The following is a 21,214-nucleotide window of genomic DNA, read 5'->3' as shown; positions in this document are numbered from 1 at the left end:
GAGGAGAGAAACCTCAGGGACTAGTTTGGATAAAGGAATGCCTCCAGTATAGGCCTGCTACCTCCTCTTAAGGATAAAAGGCACTTTTAGAGCGTGCATCACCTCGTCCTGGGGGTGATACCTGAAATAGGCCAGATGTATCATGTCACAAACTGGGCAGTTTCCCTATAGTGACTGTAAAGGAAATGAACCCTGGGACTACAGGTGAGCAAATGAGAGGAGACAAGGCCAATCCCTTGTTTCCTGACAAGTCCTCACCTTGCATTGCTCCAAAAACAATTGCCTTTCACCCCATCCCACAGGCTCCAAGATGAGGTGGAACCTCCAAATACCATGGTATCAACCAGCCCATTTTATTGCCTAAATTTTGAGTCTGGTTGGAAACATAACCCAAAATTCATCCTCACTGACAGTGTAGGCCAGTCCTTACAATGAACTCCCAGCCTTCAGTGCTGGGTCAGCCCCAGGCTGTCCCCCCTGTAAGGGGAATGGGTTCAGTTGGACACTATCTTAACACACGTGGTAAGATCTGTATGGCTATCTGAACCTTTGGAAATAAAAATCCAGATCCCATCTGCTTAATAAAAACCTGTAATAACTTTCTTGCCCATCCCTCTGACCAACCATCCCTCTCTTTGCAGGTAGTCATCCACTGCTTGCATTAACCCATGCATATTCCCCTCTCTCTCGCCCATAAATCCTTCTCCCCATCTCTTCGTGAGTCCTCTCCTGACCTCATCAGAACCGGAGCGGAAGATGAGCAGGTCAAAGGGGATGGCAGCCACCATGTCAATGAGGAACCAGCCCTTGAAGTAGTGGATGGCAATCTTGCCCGGGTGGCTCACCACCTCGTCGTTGATGTTGACGTAGGTGGTGCGGAAGTTGATGACAATGTCCACGATGAACATGATGTCCACGATGAGGTCGATGATGTTGAGTGGGTCACAGGAGTAGCTGCAGTTCCAATGCTTCTCCTCCACCTGCTCCTCATTGAGCAGGAAGGCGGCTGAGTAGGGGGTGAAGACAGCCGTGTAGATGACCAGCAGCAGGATGAGCCAATCCCACACGGCCTTGAAGGGACTGTAGTGCAGGATGGTCCATCGGTGGATGCGTGGTGCCTGGAGCTTGTACTCGGGGAGGACATCGGCCCCCAGGGAGAGCACCTGCCAGGAGATGGCTATGAGAAGGATGTGGAGAGCAGGACAGAGCTTGGATAAGGCCAGGAGCCACATGAGGGCCTCCCATGTGCCAGTGGGGCAGCATAGAGCATACAAAGGGTTTTCTACAACCACTTCAGTTGCCCTCATCAGTGTCTATCCAGGAGGCCACAAGGTGAAGTGGCCTCTGTGCCTGACACCAAGGTCTGCCCAGCTCCCTGGCCAGCTCTGATGGCTGGAGCACTCTTGGTGAAGGCATTTATCCACGTTGTACCATCAGACCCTACCACACTGGCAGTGCATCCTGCCAAGCCTTCTTGTGTTCTCATCTCTGGGCCACCAGCTCAGGAGCTGCTGGGTGTCCCTGCCACAGTGATCTGGGGACAAAAAGCCTGGAGATGCAGACTCATGGCTGTGGTCCCAAGGGTGGTACAATGTTAGGCAACCTGCAAGCCGTGCACAATGCCTTTCTTGGCCCCAGCACAGACTTCCCTTGATGTCCCTCTGGGACAGCTGTCCTCCAAGCAGAGGGGACAGCTGGTGCCACCAGCAGTGAAGCCTGGCCTTGGGCAGTGCCCATCTGAGCATCCCCAGGAAGGGGCAACCTACAACTACTGAGGGGCACGCACCAGTTCACAAGCACAGCTAGCCTGCTGCATTGTCACACGTCCCGTAGCCATCTTTTCTCATGGGCACATGGTCCTACAGCACAGGTGAGTCCCCACATGTTCCAGCTCCCCCTATCCAGGACCACCTCCCCCAGCCACCATGGAGACACAAGGCAAGGTGCTGAGAACCGGGAGAGCTGGGGCTTTCTGCTTTGGATGCTGAGAGATGGTGGCATGAAGAGGGTTATTTGGAGCCAGATCCTCCCTGCCTGCCCATGCCACTCTGTTTCCCCGAGTGTTCCCACGGTGCCAGCCACCTGTGTCACCCATGGAGGAGGGTGAAATGCATCCCTGCATGAAGACCCAAGCAAAATGGGTGTGATACCTACCCCTGAGAAGGGAGAAGGACCCATGCACGTCCCGCAACCCACCAGGAGCCCCATGTGCCCTGAGGCCATGGTGGTGATGGGCACTGCCACAACTCTGGCAACATCTCCAGAAGAAGGGCTTGACCCCTCCTGCACTGACACCTATCTCCTTCCAGGCTTCAAGGACCACCCACAGGCTCCCATTACTGTAACCCAGTGCACCATCCCACCACGAGCAGCCTCTCCTCTATCCCACGACCTTTGGGAAAACCCCAGCTCCTACCTTCCTGCGGCTTGCCCGTCTCCCCAGATGGCAGCTGACCCTCCGTGAAGCCCGGCTGTCCCCCATGGGGGTCCCCAGCCCCATACGCCCAAGCAGCGACCGGTACGGCGGGTGCAGGACCGGGGCCACGGCATCACCCGCGTAGGCACGCACGCGCTCGGCCGGGCGGGTGGGAGGCATGTGGCTGCAAAGGGCATTTGGGAGCCCAGCGTGGATTAATCAAACCCAATCAATGCCCCCGTGGGGATGAGAGCGCCAATGGGGCCGCGGGAGCCGCCGACGTCGCTGGTGGACCGGAGAGGGAGGGATAGGAAAAAGTGACTGAAATGCAATCGTTGTGGTAGGGAATGAATCGCTGCGTGGGTTTGGGGAGCGGTTCTGGCATGGACAAGGTGATGCTGCTAAATGCCTGGCCCCCAAAGTGAGAGGTGTGTCCTGTGGATGTGAGATGAGCTCCTACGCCTTGTGTCTGGGAATTGCAGCAGTGCTCCCACCCTTGGAGCTGAATCTCCCACCCTGCCTGGCTGGGAGCTAGTCCCAAATGTGAGCATCTCGAATGTTTGTGCACCCCGTGCCTGCTGTGCATCCTGCTTCTGAAGCTGGAGCATAAGTGGGTCAAGCCCCATTGTTTTCCAAGCAAGAATCAGTAGAAAAAAAAAAACAAAAAACCAAGCACAAAGAGTTGAGGCAGATAAGGGAAAAGAAGCAACCCCCAAAATAGCATCTAAGGCAACCCAGAGGCAGGGAGTGCTTGCAGTATTGTCCCAGAAGGCTGCAGGTGACACCTCTCAGTTTTTGGGGGACTCAGTGGGTGGCAGCACCAGGCATCCCCCATGGTGACTCAGCCAGCTGCCCTTCCCTTGTCCCTGTTCCCCTGCACTTACTGGCTTCAGCTGCAGCCATGCTCATGGTGTGGGGTGCTTGGGGAGCAAGGTGGACATGGGAGGGAGAAGAAGGAAGAGGGAGAAGGCAGTGGGGGTGTGTGGGCTGTGAGTGATAAAGGAGGGACCCAGATCACCATGGCTGACCCAGCTCACTGCTGGCACTTGGTGGGGCTCAGGGCACAACTGCCAAACCCTCTTCCTCTTCTCTTTGCCCCATGATGCGAATGGGAAGGGGAAGGGGGACATAGTGCTGAAGGGGGACATGCCAGTGCTGCCAAGGGGCCCTCAAGCAAAGAGAGTGGGCAGGCTGGCTGCAGGCAGGCACTGATCCTCCCTCCTTGCTGTTTGCCTCTTGGCACAAATCCTTATGCAGCTCAGCACCCCATCACCGTCCTGCCCACCTCCACCCCATCCATCCCTGCAAGCACCTTGGGGGGACCCAGAGAGATGCCACCCACAAGAGAGGATCCCATCCTGTTGGCAGTGGCCTTGCTGCATCCCTGAGTGCCTCCAGCCTCCAGCCTGAGCTTGGCACACTCATTGCACTTGTGACCAGTCCTTCCTCCCACTTGCTGTGCTCAGATCAGCCACTGTCTGCCTCTCCCTGCTGCCAGCCAGTATTTTTAGATGCTGTTTCTTGCTGCTGTCTCTGCTTCGCTGTGAATTATTTAGTGGCCAGCAGCATGGAGCTGCGGCTTGGTGGGAGGCACAGGGGACACTGGGGTGAGGATGGGCAGGATGAACCTCCCCCTTGGAGCCATGGGGAGATGCAATGGGGAAGAGAGATCCATCCCATCCCATCCCATCCCATCCCATCCCATCCCATCCCATCCCATCCCATCCCATCCCATCCCATCCCATCCCATCCCATCCCATCCCATCCATCTCCTGCCTGAAGATGGGAGAAGGGAAGATTGACCTTTTTGGGCGCTGCGTGGCTGCACCACAGGACCCTGTGCCTGCCTGCAGCCACAACCCGTCAGCTCCGATCCCATCACCCTGCTGCCAGCTAACGACCCTGCATCGAGCAGCAGCCAGTGCTGCCGTGCCAGCATCATCCCAGTGCTCCCCAGTGTGTGGGTGTCTCCCAGGGTGGGGACATGGAGGCCACTTGCTGTCCTGCTGCGGGATTTGGGGCTGATCCTTGTGATCAAAAGGTTTGGGGCTGAAGGGGTCAAGCAGGGAGGGAACAAGCCTAAAAATTGTCCTGTGCTATTTGGGGACAGCCTGTCCATCATACTTGGAGAAGGGTTTGCTGCAGCCAAGATGTGGAGCTCCTGGGACAAAAGTCCTGCAGAGCACCTGGCTCTGATGAAGGTAGCTGCCAAACCTAAAGGTTTTTCTGGGCTCAGATGGCTGCATTTTCATTAAATTTGCCCTCAGCTGCTCCTAGCAATGACAGGAGGTGCCCTTGAATATACCTTGTATATCATGGCTCTCCCATGCCTCAGTTTCCCCACTGGTAGGAGCTCCCAACCAGAACTGTGGGATTCAGCAACACCTTGCACACACACTGTTATGCCCCTCTCCCTGCTCACATCCTGGCCTGGCATCTCCCTTGGACTTTAAATCCTCATGCTGCATCAAAGTCATTATTTTCCAACAGCGATTTAAGAAACATTTCCTTTCCTATGCTTAGAAAGAGGGGAAGTGGCTGTGAGCAATGTCCTCTCTCTGCTCCCAGGTCATGGGCACTATGGCAGGTGACAGCCAGGGTTGGACCTCACCTCTTTGCCAGGGCCAGCTTTGCTTAGTCCCCATGGGGACAGGGCAGTGCCATGTGCATCCCCTGCATTGACAGCTCAGTGCTACACATGTTGGTGACAGTGCAGAGCCACGTGTGTCCAGTTGGGTGACAGTGCAGTGCCACCTGCTGTCTCCCAAGGGATCTTGTGGCCCTTGGCATGGCCATTTGTGCTCCCAGGGTGGGGTTCCCACTGAGTACACAGTGGATAATGGGACCCTGGTGGCACCTGAGCCACATATGTGTCCCCTTCACAACCACTATCACACCACCAGCAGTTCATGCCCATGTCCCACCAACCACAAATTACCCATTAATACCGATTCAGGAAGAAATATTTCAACCATTTGGAGGAAGGGACAAAAATTAAATGCTGGGATGGTGGTGGAGAGGTGTCCCTCTCCTCCAAAACCATCAGGAGTGGCCATGATTGCATCCTGCTGGCAGCACCAGCACCGTTGCCTTGGTGGCATCCCACCACCACGTACCTGTGTGACCTTCTCGGTGACGTTCTGCGTGCGCTCTGTCACTTTGTGGGGTGCAATGATCTCAATCTCCGTGGTGGAGCCCGAACGGTGCTTCTCCAGGTTGAACTCCACAAAGTTGAGCGTGAACTGGGGGATCTGGCTGATGGTGCGGTACTTCATGAGGTCCGAGTCTGAGGTGGAGTTTGGAGGGTTGGGTTTCACGTGGGAAGCCTCTGAAATAGGATGGAGAGGAGCGTTGAGGAGGGTGGAGAGAGCAAGAGGTGACTTGCAGAGCCCTAACCCTATTTCTGCACCTCATTTATGATGCAGGATGATCATGAGGTACTATCAGATGGCACCAACCAGGCCATAATTCTTCAGGGTGGCTTCTGATGTCCAACCCAAGATGCCCAAGAGAGGGCTCCTTTCAGACACATCACCCATTTTTCATCATTAAACCTCCTTTCAATGGTTCAGAGCAGATGCCCAAATACAGAGGCACCCGATGAGCTTTGCTACCTCTGAAGAATGTGGTGGGTTAGGAAGTGGTCCCAGTGAGACCCATCAGTGAAAGATGCACGAAAGCAGCTGAAGTGGGAGGTGAGTCTCCTCCTTGTGCATACCCAAGCATGACCAGCACAGTTCATGAGCTGTACCTGGGTTCTTGGCCACCCAATGGAACCAGGAGGTTGGTGTCCCCGTCAAGATGGTCTCCACCAAGATATATCCCCACTCTCAGGCTCCAGGCATCTTGCCTAAAGAACAGCTGCACTGGGGCTGGGTGCAGGGCTCATCCCATCCAACTTTCCTCCCTGTATCACCACCAGCTTGTGGTCTGACTCTTAGTGGTGTGTAATGGGCACATGCCCACAGCTGGGGGCTCAGAAGCATCGCCAAGCACCATAACCAGCGTGTCTCACCCCTTCTATCCCCTATGGGCAGGGCTGGATTATTTTTTTCAGTTTTCTACCCCTTCTATCCCTTATACTGACACTGACCCAAGAGATGCAACGGGCAGGAGGTGTCTGAAGACGTTGGGAAGGTGCCCAATGTGCCACCCCTCTCCTCCCTTCCACTCAGACCCTTCCCTCCCTCTACACTGCGTCCCTCCCAGGGTCCATAACTTGGGTCTATTTGAGGATCACGATCCCCCACCCCATTTTCTCCAGCCAAACACTGCACACTGATCCCTCTTCATCCCCTCTTATCGAGGCTTCTCTCAACTGACCTCTACCTTACATATATCATTATGTCTACAAGAACAAGAGGACGGCACCGAGATGCCTTCATTTGGGACGGCCACACACAACCTCACGCGGCCTCGCAACACGCGCACAACACCACGAGTGGCTCTACCCAACGAGCAGGATCTGCCTATGTGGGGAAGCACATCGAGAGCAGCGGATTTGAGGTGGAAAACCCCAATTTATCTCCATTTTGCAGAGGAAAAAGCAGTGCAGGGTAAGAGACCTCCCCCCCAAGATGCGCCGGTGGCCCCTGGGGCCATCGCTCCCCATCGCAGTAGGACCGAAAACTCCGGGGTTTTTCCCCTACCTGAGTTTGCCCTCCTTTCCCTGAATTTTCTCTGGAACTCAGACCTCGCAGCCTCAAAGTTGTCCAAGGAGGAGACCCTGCGGAGGCTGTGGAAGCTGCCCCCGGGGCGAGACCGAATGAAACCCCACGCAGAATACGACCCTCGAGGGCCCAGCGAGGGAGGCTCTTGTTTCGGGATCGGGTGTTGTAGGGTGGGGTCGGCCTCCAGGCTCGGCCTCCTCTCCTTTTCCAGGAGGGATTCGGTCTCTGACTGCACACAGTTCTCCTTGGGCGATGTCTTCAAGTCCCTCAAAATCAGGGAGTCACCACCAGGCTTTAAGACAGCCGGGAGAAAGCGTTTTATTAGAAGGAGTCCTCGCGTGCTGGGGGAAAGAGGGAGCTGGGGAGGTAAGAGGAGGGCAGGGGCTGGGACGTGCTGCGGTTCCCCCAGTTCAGCTCCAGCTTGGATCAGAACCGAGGCTGCTTTGCGGCGGGGGTGACCGAGCCCTCGGGGACATGGCAGCTCCGGTGGCCCTGGGGAGGCTGCAAGGCGTAGCTGCACAGCTGGGGAGAAGCCAGAGCAAGAAGAGAAGGGGATGCCTTAGGGATGGGTTTGCTGCTCATTTCCTAAGTGACCCTAAATTCCACCTCTGGGATTTCACCTTCTGCTTTTCCCTCTCCAGAGCTCAGCTCAGCACGGGGTTGGGGTGCCTGGGGTCCTGTGCTTCTGCCTGTGGGAAATGGTGTGCGCTGCACCAGGAAGCACTGGAGATGGAATCATAGCAAATCACAGAAGTGCTCAGGTTGGAAAAGACCTTCAAGATCATCAAAGTCCAACCACCAACCTCACCTACCAAGTCCTATCACCAAACCACGCTTCCACAGCACCCCTTGGCCACTGCAAAACGTTTTTCCATAGAATCGCAGAATGGTTTCCCCAGAAAACCTTACAGTCTTTAACAACTTCTGCAGTGGGTGCACAGAGCCACTACTTTCCAGGGCAGAAAGCTGGGGAGGGGTTTACACCCAAACCATCAATACCCACAGGAGGGATGGGGACTTTGTGTGCTTGCCCAGGGCACACTGCAGCATTTCCCACTTTCCCCAGTGGCCATAGTGAAGGTTTTATTTAGGAGGTGGTGCCCAGAGGGACCGGCTGTCCCTGCTCCTGCTGGGCTGTCCCCACTTGGAGCAAGCTTCACCAAAGCAGAGCATCTTCCATGCATGTACACCTGAAATGCGGTAGTGCAGCTTCAACACAGGGGTACCCAATATGGGTGTAGGATCAACACACCCCAAGCATCTGCCAAAGCTATGGATGCCTTCACCCCGCCATAAGCACACCAGCACCTTTCACCTTATCCAAGCTGGAACGTGGGGAAGCAGCTGGATGCAGGATACACCTGGCACAGCAACAGCCTTGGGCCTGGGGATGCCTCAGCAGAGAGAAAACCTCCTGCCACAGCCTTGTGCTTTCAGAAAACACCACACCTTTGCCCAGAGGTACCTCGAGCACTTCTGACAACCAAGAAGACACCGAGAAAACAATCTCTAAAGAGTCTCCATCGATATTTACCAATCTCGTCTCATCAACAATGACAGCATCACCTCCTTTTGCTGGAGTGCTGAGAAGCCAAAGCTGCACAGGCTGCTCCCAGCCAGGAAGATGTTGGGAAATGTGCCATTTTGAGGATTTTCCCTGCAAGCTCTGCCAGCCGTGCTCCTTGCTCACACCGCACCATCTCCAACAGCTCCGAGGAGGGGACACGTCCCCTGATCTGCACCATCCCAACACTGTGGAGCCAGCCCTTCCTCCCAGCTCCGGCAGCAGTGCCGGCCAGCTCGGCACATCTCCTGCATCCCATGCCACCAAAGCAGAGCCACCAGGGCCAGTGCTGCCCAGTGCTGGACCCCCACCGCCGGGTACGGCCCAAGAGCCACAGCAGCAGAGGAGGAGCGGGGTGGGGAGAGCGAGGAAGAGCTGGGACCTAGCCTGAGGCTGAGATCAGACAAAGGCTGCGGTTACCTTTCCATAGTCAATGGCTACTCCATCAAACTCACTGGTGGGCAGAGAATTCCGCTGGGCTTTGAGTCGCCGGAGGGACGGGAGACTAAACTTCAACCTCCTACCTTCACCTTGTTAAAAAGAAAAACACAGACAAAACACAAGAGACACAGATGTAACCTAGCTGCACGGACGGCTGCGGTGGGACGGGTTGGGACGGTGGCAGGGGATGGGTGGTGGAGGATTTGGGGTGGCTGTGGGGGACGCTTGCTTTTCCCGCAGCGCTGAGTGCTCTGAGCCAGCAGAATGCAGGGTTGGGCTGCAGGGACCCCTGCCACCATGAGTGCACAATGGGAAAGGTGCAGAGCGTCTCTAAGCTGATTAAAGCTGCTTAGGGGATTTGGACCTGGAGGAAATCGAGCCTCTAAATCTCCTCGGTGGGACTTGTGGGGGGGGGAACATCAAACTGAAACAAAATGTTAGAAAATGTAGCTCTAGTGATTTGGTGCTGGACCAAAGTTTCCCTTGGGGAGCAGAGCATCACCTCGCTGGAGCCTGAAGCTGGGGTGGGGGCTGCAGGAAGCACCAAAAGGAAGAGAGGGGGGAAAGAGGTTGGAATTGGAGTGCCCACAGAGGGACCCGATGCCCCCCACTGTGTGATGTCCCAAACAAAACTGCTCCTCCTCTTCTGCACTGGGCTGTGGAGGAGACCATGAGCTGCAGCAACGTGCTTGTGACCTGATCGGAGCCTTCCCCAGGTGAAGCCCAGCAGCAGAGCCAGGAGCTGGGCTGATCCCAAGGCTTGGGCCAGCATGGCTTCACCCTACATGAACAATTCAGCAGCCTAAATGAACCTTTTGGAAAGCTTCTGGCTGGCTTCCCTACGTCTCACTGCTCCATCAGCAGCAATGCTCTTGGTGGCACAGGGAAGGGACGTGGGATGCAACAAGAGCTCCAGAAAAGCATCATCCTCTGGGAAAAAGCAGCATATTGTGGAGCTGACCGTTGCTGGCAGAATTTGCCTTCCCTCACTTAACCCAATACGCTGCAGAGCAGCTCAGCGTCAGAAAACCCATGCAAGAGAGCGCTCCAGGCTGGCACCGGCCTTTCCAAGCACAGCTCCGTGGGGATGCACAGGGAACCTTTTGCTGCCATTGCTACTGGGACACCTTCTGCAACCAAACATACACCTCAGGGTATGTTCGATGGGACGCGACTGCATCATTCATATGTCGAGAGCATATGAAAGCTGAGGGGCTGCAAGGCAACATCGGTGCCGGTGGTAAGGATGTCCTCAGCAGTTCATGCATAGGAGCGATGCATCAAAAAAATATAAACCTCATCCTTTCACAGAGCAACACCCACACAGGGTGTCCATACGCACACACGCGTCGGTCTGTAAGTTCCACGTGCTGAGGATGCACCAAAACCCGAACCCGCACACAGCATCCGCACTGCTGCACATGCAGACGCCTTCATGGCACCGGGCTGCGCACATGCACCGAGAGTGGATACAATAAAACACATCACAGCCCCAATGCTGTCCCCATTTAGTCCCTGGTGACCCCACTGTAGTGCTGCTGTGCCACCCCATTTGGCTGCTTAATCTGCCCCTGTAAGTCCCTGAGCCCCCCAGTAGCGACCCGCACCCCAGGCAGTGTTTGCATGGAGATCAGGGTGAGATTATTTGCCTGCTTAAAATATAGGTGGTGGGTGCAGTGGAGTGTACAGCAGGAGGGTATTTGGGTGCTACACCCCTCCTTCCCATGGTCAGCTCCAACATCTGCATCTTTTGGTACCCACATTCCCTGCAGAGTCACCACTGCTCTCTCTTTGCTTCCCCAAAACGGGGATTGGGTTTTCCACTGTCTCCAGCAGCCCTACAAAACTCCAGAAGAACCCGGGCTGGAGAGGAGCTGAGACATCCCAGCACAACCATCCTCGTGTGATGACATCCCCATAGCACAACCCTGCTATTGGTGACACCAAATACCCCCCAGCCATCCCATCACCTCCACACGTGGCTCCTGCCCCATGCCAGCACCTTCTGCCCCAGCCCCAGTGCCTGCAGGCAGACCCCCAAAACCTCCCAGCATCAAATAGAGAAAGGCTGGCAGCGAGGCAAACTGTGCCCAATGTTGGGTGTGGGGCATGAAAGCCTTTTTTAACCTATTTCAGGTGCATCACTTCCCTGACCCCATAGAGCTGTGGCTTTGCAGAAACACAGCCCTCTGAGGATGCCACCCTCCCACCCTGTGTCCCCATAGCCCCCACTGTCCCCATTGTCCTTCATGTTCCCATCGCCCCCAATGCCCCCATTGCCCCCACTGTCCCCAGTGTCCTGGTGGCACTCACCTGCACGCCAGCTCTGTGACAGGCGGTGGTGCAGGCTGCGGCCGGAGCTCTTGGCAATCAGCTGTGCCAGGTCCTCGAAGTTGAGGATGAACATGATGACGACGCCGTCCTCGTTCTTCACCGGCACCACATCCACCAGGCACCGGAAACACGAGGCTGTCATGGAGAGTGAGGCTCAGATTGGGGCACAGAGGCCCACGTGCCACAAAGCTTTGGTGGAACATCCTTTTTGAATGGGCTCAGCTGTCATTGGGTGCACCCAGTGTGTGCAGTGCAGGATGCACACAGCTCTGTCTCCTGCTGCAGCCCCACTCCCACGGGTTGCATTCTGCCTCTTATTTTTTATATCCCAGGCAGTCATTTATATTAATGTACTTTAGACTAGCAATTACGCAGTGGGTAATTAAGAACTCCAAAAGTTTCCAGGTACTTGTTCAACCTCATTAAACACTGTAATCAAGTCGTCGCTAATTGCCCTGCAATCAGCAAGCAGTTTGGGGGCTGCGTTTGGCTGCCTCCTGCCTGTGGGCAGTGGTTGGCACTGTGGGGAAACTGAGGCACGGGGATGGGCACAGGGACCTGTGAGGAGGGGGCTGCAGGAAGACCCCAGGGCATTCTCAGGGCACAGGGCTGTGCAGGATGCACAGCTCAACTCCATGCTCCTGCCTGAGCTGCAGCCAGGTGCCAGCAAGCATCAGGGGGACCCCAAAACCCCCACAGCCCCTTCCCCAGGCAGCAATAGGAGGGCATAGAGGGGCTCTCCTGCTCTTGCAAGCTTCATTCCAATGGAAAATCCTCCAACAGCCGCTTCCCAGAGTGCAATCAATACAGAGCCCTTCCTTGAGCCGCCTCCTGTTGTGTTGGCACTGACCACATCCCCATGGCCAAATCCCCCTGAAAATCCCCCCAAAACCTCCCAGAAGCACCAGGACAGCGGGGTACCACAAAGCCCCCAGCACCACTCGGTGCCAGCATCGCACCTTCACCCTGCCAACAGCATCTGGGGTGATTTGAACCGTTGCATCGACCCCTGCAAAACCACCCCACTCTTTCCTCCACCCGCGGTGATTAATGGGGCCGGGGGATTAGCAGGGCCGGCAGCATGGGGATACACGGCCGTGCTCGGGCCCTTGCTGCGTGTAATTTTAAAGAGCTCAGGGCCTCCCGTAATCAGGAGCAGATGGCCGGCATCGGGCAACTTCCAAATCTGCCCTGACGTCAGCGCGCACACACACACACAGAGGGGAAAGAAATGGATACGGTGCAATCCGTTTAAAGGGCCCCACAGCTGGGATTATTCCTCCCTTCCTTTATTTCATCGTTGTTCACCACGCGGAGGGGAAATCCACTTAAAAGCAAGAGGTGGGGTGGAGGAGGGGGTTGTTTTCAGCAAACAAAGCCATTTTGGAGAGACACTGTGCCCAACGGGGGATGGAGAGGAACCAGCCCCCTCCTTTTGTGGGTATTTGGATGGGGTCTGAAAGGTGAGTGGGTACCAGTGCAGTGCCCAGGTGTCCTGCATGGTGCTACAGCAGTGCCATGGCTTGGCAGGAGGATGCAGTGCCTGGGGTGCTGCAGATCTGCTTGCAGCAGGTTGGGCTGTGCGATGTTTTCTCCTTTGCTGTGTTACAACGTAAGTTTTGTTTTTATTTTTTCCCCTGCAGTTGATATTGAAACATCACCGCTGTCCCAAGGATCAGAAACCTGGCAGCCATCAGTTCTGCGCTTTCCCCAGCAAGGCCATCCTGATCCTGCTCTGGGCTCATGTGATCTGCCCCACTGCATCCCTTCACCGCTTTCCTTTTCTCTGCTGAGCTCCTCTGTTTTGCTGGGAAGAGACAGACCCTGAGCCATAGCTGGCACAGGAAGGGTTAACCCCAGGCTGACATGGAACAGCTGAAAACTGGGGACGTGAAGAGCAACTGGGCCATGGCTGGGGCTGGGGTTGAGGCTGGAGGACAGCTGGAGCCTGGTGTGATCCCAGAAACTGGTGCTGGCACTGGGGGAATCTCCCCATCTGGGTTGGGATCCATCCTGCATGCTGGGAGCTTGGTGCTTGGCTGGGACCTGGGCAAGGGATGGTGGCAATAGGAGGACAGGGTGTTGGGGATGGAGAGGACAGCACAGTGTGTTCCCTGAGACAGAGCCAAATCCTCACAGATTTGGGGTCTGTGGGCAGTGGGGACGTGGGGTACCACACATCCCACACCCCAGCCCTGCTGCAGTTCCTGGTGTGGGTGGGCTGAGCCCCCAGCCCCAAGCTGTCATCCCTGTTCCTCGATTGCCTGTCCCCATCCATCTGCCTGTCTCTTTCCTTCAGCTGTTCGGCTAATCTGTCTCCATCCGTCTAATTTTATCTAGCTGCCAAATGATCTCCTGAAGGAGTCCTGGGGGCATTCACAACCCGCCTGCGCCCTGCCCTGCTCCATGAGAGGGATGGGAGTGGGACCAAGGGCTCCTGTTGGACTGGGCCAATGAGTGCTGGCCTTTGGTTCTCCACTGGAATTTACTTTCCCTTCCCCAGCACAAGTTCCTGGGATCCTTCTTTAAAATGTTACCTGAACCCTCAGCAGTGGCTGTGCTGGAAAACAAGGATTTATCCACTGTCTGTCAATGAGGATGTTGCTTTGGAGCACCTCAACCTCCAAGTCCTGATGAGTTTCTAAGGGCCAGAAAACAGCTCATTCCCCAAACCTTTGTGCTAGGATTGAACCTCTCTTTACCAAACATCACCCCAGCACCCAAAGCTGCGGGGTTGGAGGCTTTGTGTTTCCTTACCCATGCTGTCTCCTGACCTTGATAAAAGCACTTAATAACATTAAAAATGTCATTGTAGGAGCCCTCCCTCGCCAGCCCTCTTATCCTCCGCAGCCACCAGTGGTTAATGCATTTGTCTGTATCATTGGTATTAAACTAATCAACAGGACATGGGGGTTTCCGAGAGCTGGACACAAAACAGTATTGTTATAAATATTAAAAAAGAGAGCTATTAATCTGCCCTGGGAGCTCTGAGTCCCTCCCTCCCCCGGCCGGCAGATTTAATCTGCAGGGTCTCATGGCAGAGTGGCTAAATCTATAGTGGCATTATATAACGGAGCAGAGGAGAGGGGTGGGAAGGGCATGGAGGGGATGGGGATGGTGATGGGGATGGGATTGGGATGGGGATAAGGATGGGGATGGGGATGGGGATGGGGATGGGGATGGAGATGGGGATGGGGATGGGGATGGAGATGGATGGGGATGGGGATGGAGATGGGGATGGGGATGGGGATGGGGATGGGGATGGGGATGGGGATGGGGATGGAGCCATCCCAACACCTGGGATGTGCAGGAGGGCTGGGCCTTGCTCCTACCCAGGGATAAATTAGCTTTAGGATACTCAAAGATCGGCACATCCCTGAGGGTGGTGGAGGTGCTCTGGGTCCATCTCTCTGTTCATGGGACATCTGCTCCAGGGAGCTGCAGAGGTGGAACTTGTGTCCCTTCCAGCTCTGAACCCTGATCGCTCCATCCCCAAGCAGAGCTGGAGGAGCTGTGCCAAGGAGGGACGTGGCCAGCTCTCCAGGGCAGCAGTGTTTGTCATCAGGGCCAGGGATGTTTATACATACCCATATGGAGTCAGGCTATGGTGGCTGTCCCCTTACTGAGGTCACAGCTCAGCGCTGCTGAGAGCGACCCTTAAAGAAACACAGAGCAAACAGCCCCGGTGTTGCCAAATCCCCACACATTTTGGTAAAAGCAAACGGATAGGGCTGTGGTTTGTTGTGCTGTCCCATGAAGGAGGTCCCCTTTGCTCCATGCCATGGGGACACAACACATGCAGTGACACCCCACAGCCATTCCTGCCCAGCCACCAGCCACACAGGGAGCTGCAGGGCACCTCAGTGGGAACACCGTGTCCTCAGGGAAATCCCAGCTGTGGCACAGTGCAGGGACTCTGCTGGCTGACCCCAACCCTTAAACCCACAGGGGACTGCCACAAATGGTGCTTGAGGGGATGAGCCCTGGGCTCTGGCCACAGTGAGCATGAGGACAGGGATGGGGATGGCAGGGCTCTTAGCAGGTGGCTGTCCCAGCAGCTGTCTCGTCCCCACGTCTCTCCTTCCATATTCATAAGCATCCACACAGATTAACAGCGCAGCTGCCTCTCCGGCTGTGCCATGTCACTGTGCCCAGCACTTGTGGCCACTGGCCCTGCAAGGGGAGTCGTGGGGGCTCCCACACCCCTCCCTGATCCCTCAGTGCCAGTTCAGCCCCAGCCACGATGGGGACCTGACCTGGGGCAGCTCTTTGTGGGGCTAATCCTGACTCCTTTGGTTTGGGCAGCATCCTGCATGGAAATGAACTTGGGGCTGAGCTGCTGGTGTTGGTCAAAGCATCGCAGCCTGCAGCTGGGCTCTGCCCTCTTCCCACAGGTTTTGTTCTGCTGTGGTGGGGAGGGTCTTGCCTTCTCCTACCAGCTCTTAATGCCTTTGTTCCACCTTTCATAATTAGCGGCATGTCAATAACAGCGTGGGAGTCCTGGGCAATGCTGTTGTCCCCAGGAATGCGCTGGCGCACTCCAAAGCAACACCTTGAAACAACACCCCGAAACAACACCCCATACAGGAACCTGGCAGTGCGTGGGCACCCTGACCCCCTCCGTGCACCCCGTCCCCCTCTGGGCACCCCATCCCCTCCATCCATCCCTCCTTAGCGCTGCTGGCGGGGCCGTGGCAGGCAGCTTTGGGGGATAACATCATCTCTGGCAATCACAAAAGCCAGGAAACAACCACGCGAGCTGCAGAGCCCGGAGTACCGCAGTAATAAACAGCAGGTCGAGCCTGGAGATTGGTGCCGCCGCGCTGAAAAGGAGGACGGGCGGCTCGGAGCCTCCGCGGTCTAATTAAGCAGCAGCTCCCTGTAATGTGAAGGCCTTTTCTTTGCCGATAAGACCCATTTATAATGGGCTGAGCGGGCGCAGGCTGAGTGCTGGGGGGAGACAATTGGAAAGCATATTGCTGGTGGGGTTTTAAAAATAGCCACGAAGGGCTTTCTTCTGAGCTTCGTTGTGGTGGTTTTCGTTTTTGTTTTTTTTTTTTTCTCTTTACCCCCCTTTTATTTTTTTCTTAATAAAAAAAAAAAAAAAGAGAGAGAGAAAGAGAAGAAAGCAGCTCTGAGCATTTCCTATGGCCTTAGGGGAAGAGCAGCAGAGCGGTGAGCATCCCACGTCGGGAGCACTCCGAGCAGGGGAGGATGGAGCTGGATTGTGCTGTCAGCAGGGGATGGATGGAACATGGTCCCAAATCCTTTGGGAAGCTGCCAGCTGCAGCCACAGGGCCAGGATCACCCCCACTTATTGGGTGCTGATGGGAAGGGGATGCTGTTGCATCTGCTGGGGCTTTTCTCTTGCCCAGACTGCAGGTGCTGTCCTCATCACAGCTGCACATTGGCTGCAGGGAGCAGCAGGGGACAGCGTGTGCCTGCTCCCCCTCCTGCCTTCCCAACCATGCTGGGCTCTGGCCAGCCCTCTCCAGCCTGCAGCCCCACCAGGAGATAGGGGCTGGCATTAGGGCCAGGACAGCCAGATCCCTGCCCGGAGATAGGGTGCAGGCTGGCAGCCTGGTTCCTGCTGTGCATTTCCTTTCCTGTGCTTTCTCCTCCATCCCCCGTGCTCAGAGCTGACAGCAGCAAGGTGCAGCCCCTTTCTCAAGCCTACCTTCAGTAACACAATCTGAAGTGATGGAGAAGTGCCACAGGTTGAAGAAAAGGGAAATAACTTCACATTTTTTACCTCCAACAAACATCTGATCTCCTGAATCCCCCTTCCCCTGCCAGCCTTGGCCACTGCTGTTTGGCAACGTCAAGCACTAAATATTTATTTAACTTGCTGCAGTATTAGAACTAATCACTAGTATTTTCCATCAAAGCTTCATTTTCATCTTAGTGTAATTCCATCTGTGCACGCACAGCCACATCCTGCTCGATGCCCGCCTGCGGATGGCTCTGGGCTGGAACCAGTGACCTCATCCCATCATGGAGCACAGACTGGGGGACCACATCCAAGGATCCTCCATGGCATCCCATGGGATCCTCATTCATGGCATAGGGATGTTGTGAGTGCTCCCATTACTCTCAGACACCACTAAAGGTTTGCAACCCCAATCCCAAATAATCCATTGGTTCCTTCCCTTGCTTAAGGTCTCAGCACCCAAATCATGGCACAGATGGGTCCATACAGCTGGGGTCACCCTTCTCCCTGGGGGGCAGAGCCTTGAGTGTGATCCCAGTGCCCCGGTGCCTGCAGAACCCCTGCCCAACCTCAGACAGCCAACAAAAGAACAGAACAGTGGATGCCCCATTCCTGGAGATGCTCAGTGCCAGGTTGGATGGGACCATGGGCAAGCTCCTCCGGTGGGAGCATCCCTGCGCAGGGGAAGGGGTTGTATTTAAGGTCCCTTCCAACCCAAACCACTCTATGGTTCATTTTCCAGCTGAGATGGGTGACAGCCCGCAGGTCCACCCACCCCACCTCCCACCTCCACGTGCACCAGAAGCATCCCTTACTGTCTTTGCGGTAGTAGAGGATCTCCAGCTTGCACTCCTCCGAGCCCAGCAGCGCCTGCGTCAGCTGCGCAATGGAGCTCTTGGTGGTGTCGGGGCCGGTGAGGAAGTCGCAGGTGCAGGGCCGTTGCATCACCTCGACACGAGAGTAACCAAACATCTCACAGAAGCCGTCGTTGCAGTAGATGATGGCACAGTTCTCCATCTGGGCGTTGGCGATCAGGAATTTACGGTCTGTGGGGACACGGGAGAGCGTGGGGCTGAGGTGTGTGGCACACAGGGATTGGGGTATACCCGATTTGTGGGTGGGACTTTTGGTGCCTATCTGCTGTGTGGCACCCCAGGGCTGATGCTGGGCTCCCCAGTGATCCCAGTGGGAAGTGTGGGAGGATCACCAGCCTGCTCTGTGAGAAAATTCCTCTGATTTCATGCAAAATGGAAACTGTGGAGACTCTCAGAGGAAGGTCCCTGCTAAAATGCCGAACTGCACAGCCCCGAATCTCCTCCCTTTGCTTGTACATAAGGACTCACTGCTGTCTAATGCATGGGAAACCAATCCCTGCTGGGCATGGGGAAGAGCAGCAGAGCCCATCTCGACCCAGGAGCTCATCAGGGACCTGAGACATCTCAGGCGCTTCCCACCCTGCTCAGATCTGACTCAAGTCAGGCAAGAGGTGAGAGGAGGCGTGAGCTCAGCTTCTGCGGGAAGCCAGGCTGAAACCTGCCACACTAATGATTCTCCGAATGTTTTATGGGATAATTGTGCCTTCGGGCTGAAACTGAAACCCAGACCCTGCTGTGCTGCGTGGCCCACGTACTGCAGAAGTCTGGGGCTCAGGTGGAAGAAAGGGGACACTGAGGCAGGGAGCGGCGCTTCCGCATCGCTGGGCTGGAGCCAGACTCATGTCACGCTGTGGGGTCTCATAGAGATGCTGTGCTTGTGGTTTCCAGCCTGGACGGAGCCCTTTTCCTACAGGAGATCCTGATTTGTGATTTTTTTTTTGAATTATTATTTTTTTGTGTGTGTTTTTATAATCAGGATGTGCTGGGCGCCAGTACGGGTTGTGCTGGGATGCAGCAGTGGAGGGGCTGTGGATGCTGATGTGAAGGGCTGAGCACCCCCCCAGCCTTTGGCACCCTCCTGGGCCAGAGCCGACGGCAGCTCAGCTCAGAGGGTCCCTTTGGAGGCCGCCTTGCAACCCAGACCCCAATTAATCTCCTGGATTACCCAGGAATGGCATCTGTGCTCCAGAGCCCTGTGCTGAGCACCAGCTTTGCTCCAATGTGGAGAAATGGCTGCAGTTTGGGGAATGGGGGCCCCCCGGCACATTGGGGCTCCCCTTAATGTCACCTCAGGGTCCCTGGAGCAGGGGGGCTACCAGCACTACAGTGTTGTGTGTCAGCCCCTTGTTGGGGAGCTCCCACCTCTGGCACCCCCCCTCCCCATACACAACAGCCATTCTTAGCGTGGGCATTTTCAAACAAACAGCACAAACCACCACGACCAGGAGGTCCCAAATCCCAGTGTGAGGGTGGGGAGAGGACCCCAAACCCCACTTTTGGGTGACAAGCATCTCCCCGCATGGGCTGTATCTGGGTTGTGATGGCGCAGGACAGGATTTATGGCACAGGGGATGTGGCCAGGGCTGGCATGGGGACAAGCAAGACAGTCAGCTCTCCTAGTGGGGATTTCAGCCCCAAATTTGCTTTCTGACCTGACCACATCTATGGGTTTGCCCATGCAATTGTGCGTGGCTGGGAGCGGCGCACTGTGCTCTGCAGCTCCCAGCACTGTCACACCCATGGGAACTGCAGCCGTGGGCAGGGATGGGTGATGTGATGGGGGCTCAGCTGGGTGCCCCCAACACCTGTTCCACCAGCAGGGCAGTGCGGGGGCATGTTTTGGAGGGGCCTGGCTGCTTCCCTGCTGGCACAGCTCATCGTGTGCCCCTGCTGCCCCGCAGCCGCCGCTCCCCAGCAGGGACTGATAGGAACCAGGCACAGTTTTTCTCGCTTCCCTTCCTCGGGGTCACGTCACTCACTGCCAGAGCAGCAACGCAGATCCCGCAGGGACGTCCGCCCAGGCGGCAAACTGGGACAGCAGGGACAAAGTGCTGAGGGTCGGGGCGCTGGGGGGTGTGCAGCCCCATAAACCCACTGCAGAATGTGGGGGGGTCGCGGGGGGACCCCGCTCTCTTGTCCCCAGCTGCATAGGGACAAAAGCACAGGGAACAAACCAGCCCCATAGGGCAGGGTGAGCTCAGCGCCCCCCCCCCCCCCCACGCAACCCCCAGCGCTCCCCGATGCGCACGAACTCTTTGCTCCGCTTCACACGCAAACCAGCCCCCAAAAATTCATATAAAGGGATTACTCCGAGCAACAGCAAATGGCAACGTCTCACCAGGGACGGCCGAGGAGTTGAAGGCAAACAGCAGCGATCCGGGCTGCGCTGTACCGGGGGGAGCCCCATCCGCACCGCCCCAGGGCCCCCCCCCAACCCGCGCTCCCCGCGGTGCCCCCATCCCGCACACCGGGACCGCTCGTCCCCTCTCGCCGCTCTGTCTATAAATACCGCGGGCACAGTGCGTGGCTGTTGCCCCCCCCGCCCCCCCCAACCCTCCAGACCCCCCCTTCCCCGGAGAGGTCACGGAGGAGCCTTCATTCTCCCGGGGACACCCGGTCCGAAGTTTGGGGACCGCGAGGGGGAGGGCACCGGGAGCGACACCGGGAATGGGGCGAGGGGGGGGGGGGTAAAAGGCGGGGTGCGTGTGCTACTCACTTTGCCCTTCAAATTTACGGATGATGGTATCCAGGTAGGTGTTCTGGGGGGCCACATGGCCCCGGCGCACCGGCATCGCCCCGACGCGCTCCGATAGCGGCGGAACTCCCCTCGGGGGCGGCCCGGCACGGCACGGCCCGGCACGGCGCGGCCCCGCTCCGCCTCACCCCTGGGCTGGCCGAGCTCTGGAGCGCACGGCCCGGGGCTCCGCGCTCCCGGCGGCCGGAAGGGGGAACCCCTCCGCCCGCACTGCCAGCCCGGCCCCGGGCGGGGGCGGCCGGGGAGGATGAGGATGGAGGGAGGGAGGGGTGGAGGAGAGAGGAGGGGGGGGGGGGGGTGTGGAAGGATAAAGGAGGAGGCTCCGCTTGTAAAAGGGGGAAATAAGAGAATAAAATAACGAGAGGAGAAATCCCCAAAGTGCTTAGTCACCGCTGTCCCGGCCCGGGGTGGCTCACACAGCAACAGCTGGAGGATGGGGGGCTGCTCCC

General features: G+C 56.5%; 1 protein-coding gene across 2 annotated transcripts in view; it reads right to left on the bottom strand.

Moving 5' to 3' along the window:
• Nucleotides 1–20,926, bottom strand: part of KCNH6 (potassium voltage-gated channel subfamily H member 6) — a 28,524-nt gene extending 7,598 nt beyond the window's left edge. The window contains exons 1-7 of one of the 2 annotated variants that reach the window (XM_031600933.2): nucleotides 20,727–20,926; nucleotides 17,951–18,181; nucleotides 11,405–11,560; nucleotides 9,071–9,180; nucleotides 7,066–7,378; nucleotides 5,533–5,744; nucleotides 735–1,163 (exon numbers count right to left, since the gene is read on the bottom strand). In XM_031600933.2, the coding sequence (XP_031456793.2) occupies nucleotides 735–1,163; nucleotides 5,533–5,744; nucleotides 7,066–7,378; nucleotides 9,071–9,180; nucleotides 11,405–11,560; nucleotides 17,951–18,181; nucleotides 20,727–20,802 (1,527 nt within the window). In that variant the 5' untranslated portion in view covers nucleotides 20,803–20,926. The remainder of the gene's footprint in view (nucleotides 1–734; nucleotides 1,164–5,532; nucleotides 5,745–7,065; nucleotides 7,379–9,070; nucleotides 9,181–11,404; nucleotides 11,561–17,950; nucleotides 18,182–20,726) is intronic. The other variant, XM_090125052.1, reaches the window with a different exon arrangement.
• Between the last annotated feature and the right edge of the window lie 288 nt (nucleotides 20,927–21,214).

The sequence above is a fragment of the Phasianus colchicus genome, chromosome 26 (assembly GCF_987193195.1).
Source record: "Phasianus colchicus chromosome 26, bPhaCol1.hap1.1, whole genome shotgun sequence".
In the NCBI taxonomy this organism is placed as follows: Eukaryota; Metazoa; Chordata; class Aves; order Galliformes; family Phasianidae; genus Phasianus; species Phasianus colchicus.
The sequence above is the reverse complement of the archived record's forward strand: the minus strand, read 5'-3'. Positions and strand labels throughout refer to the sequence as shown.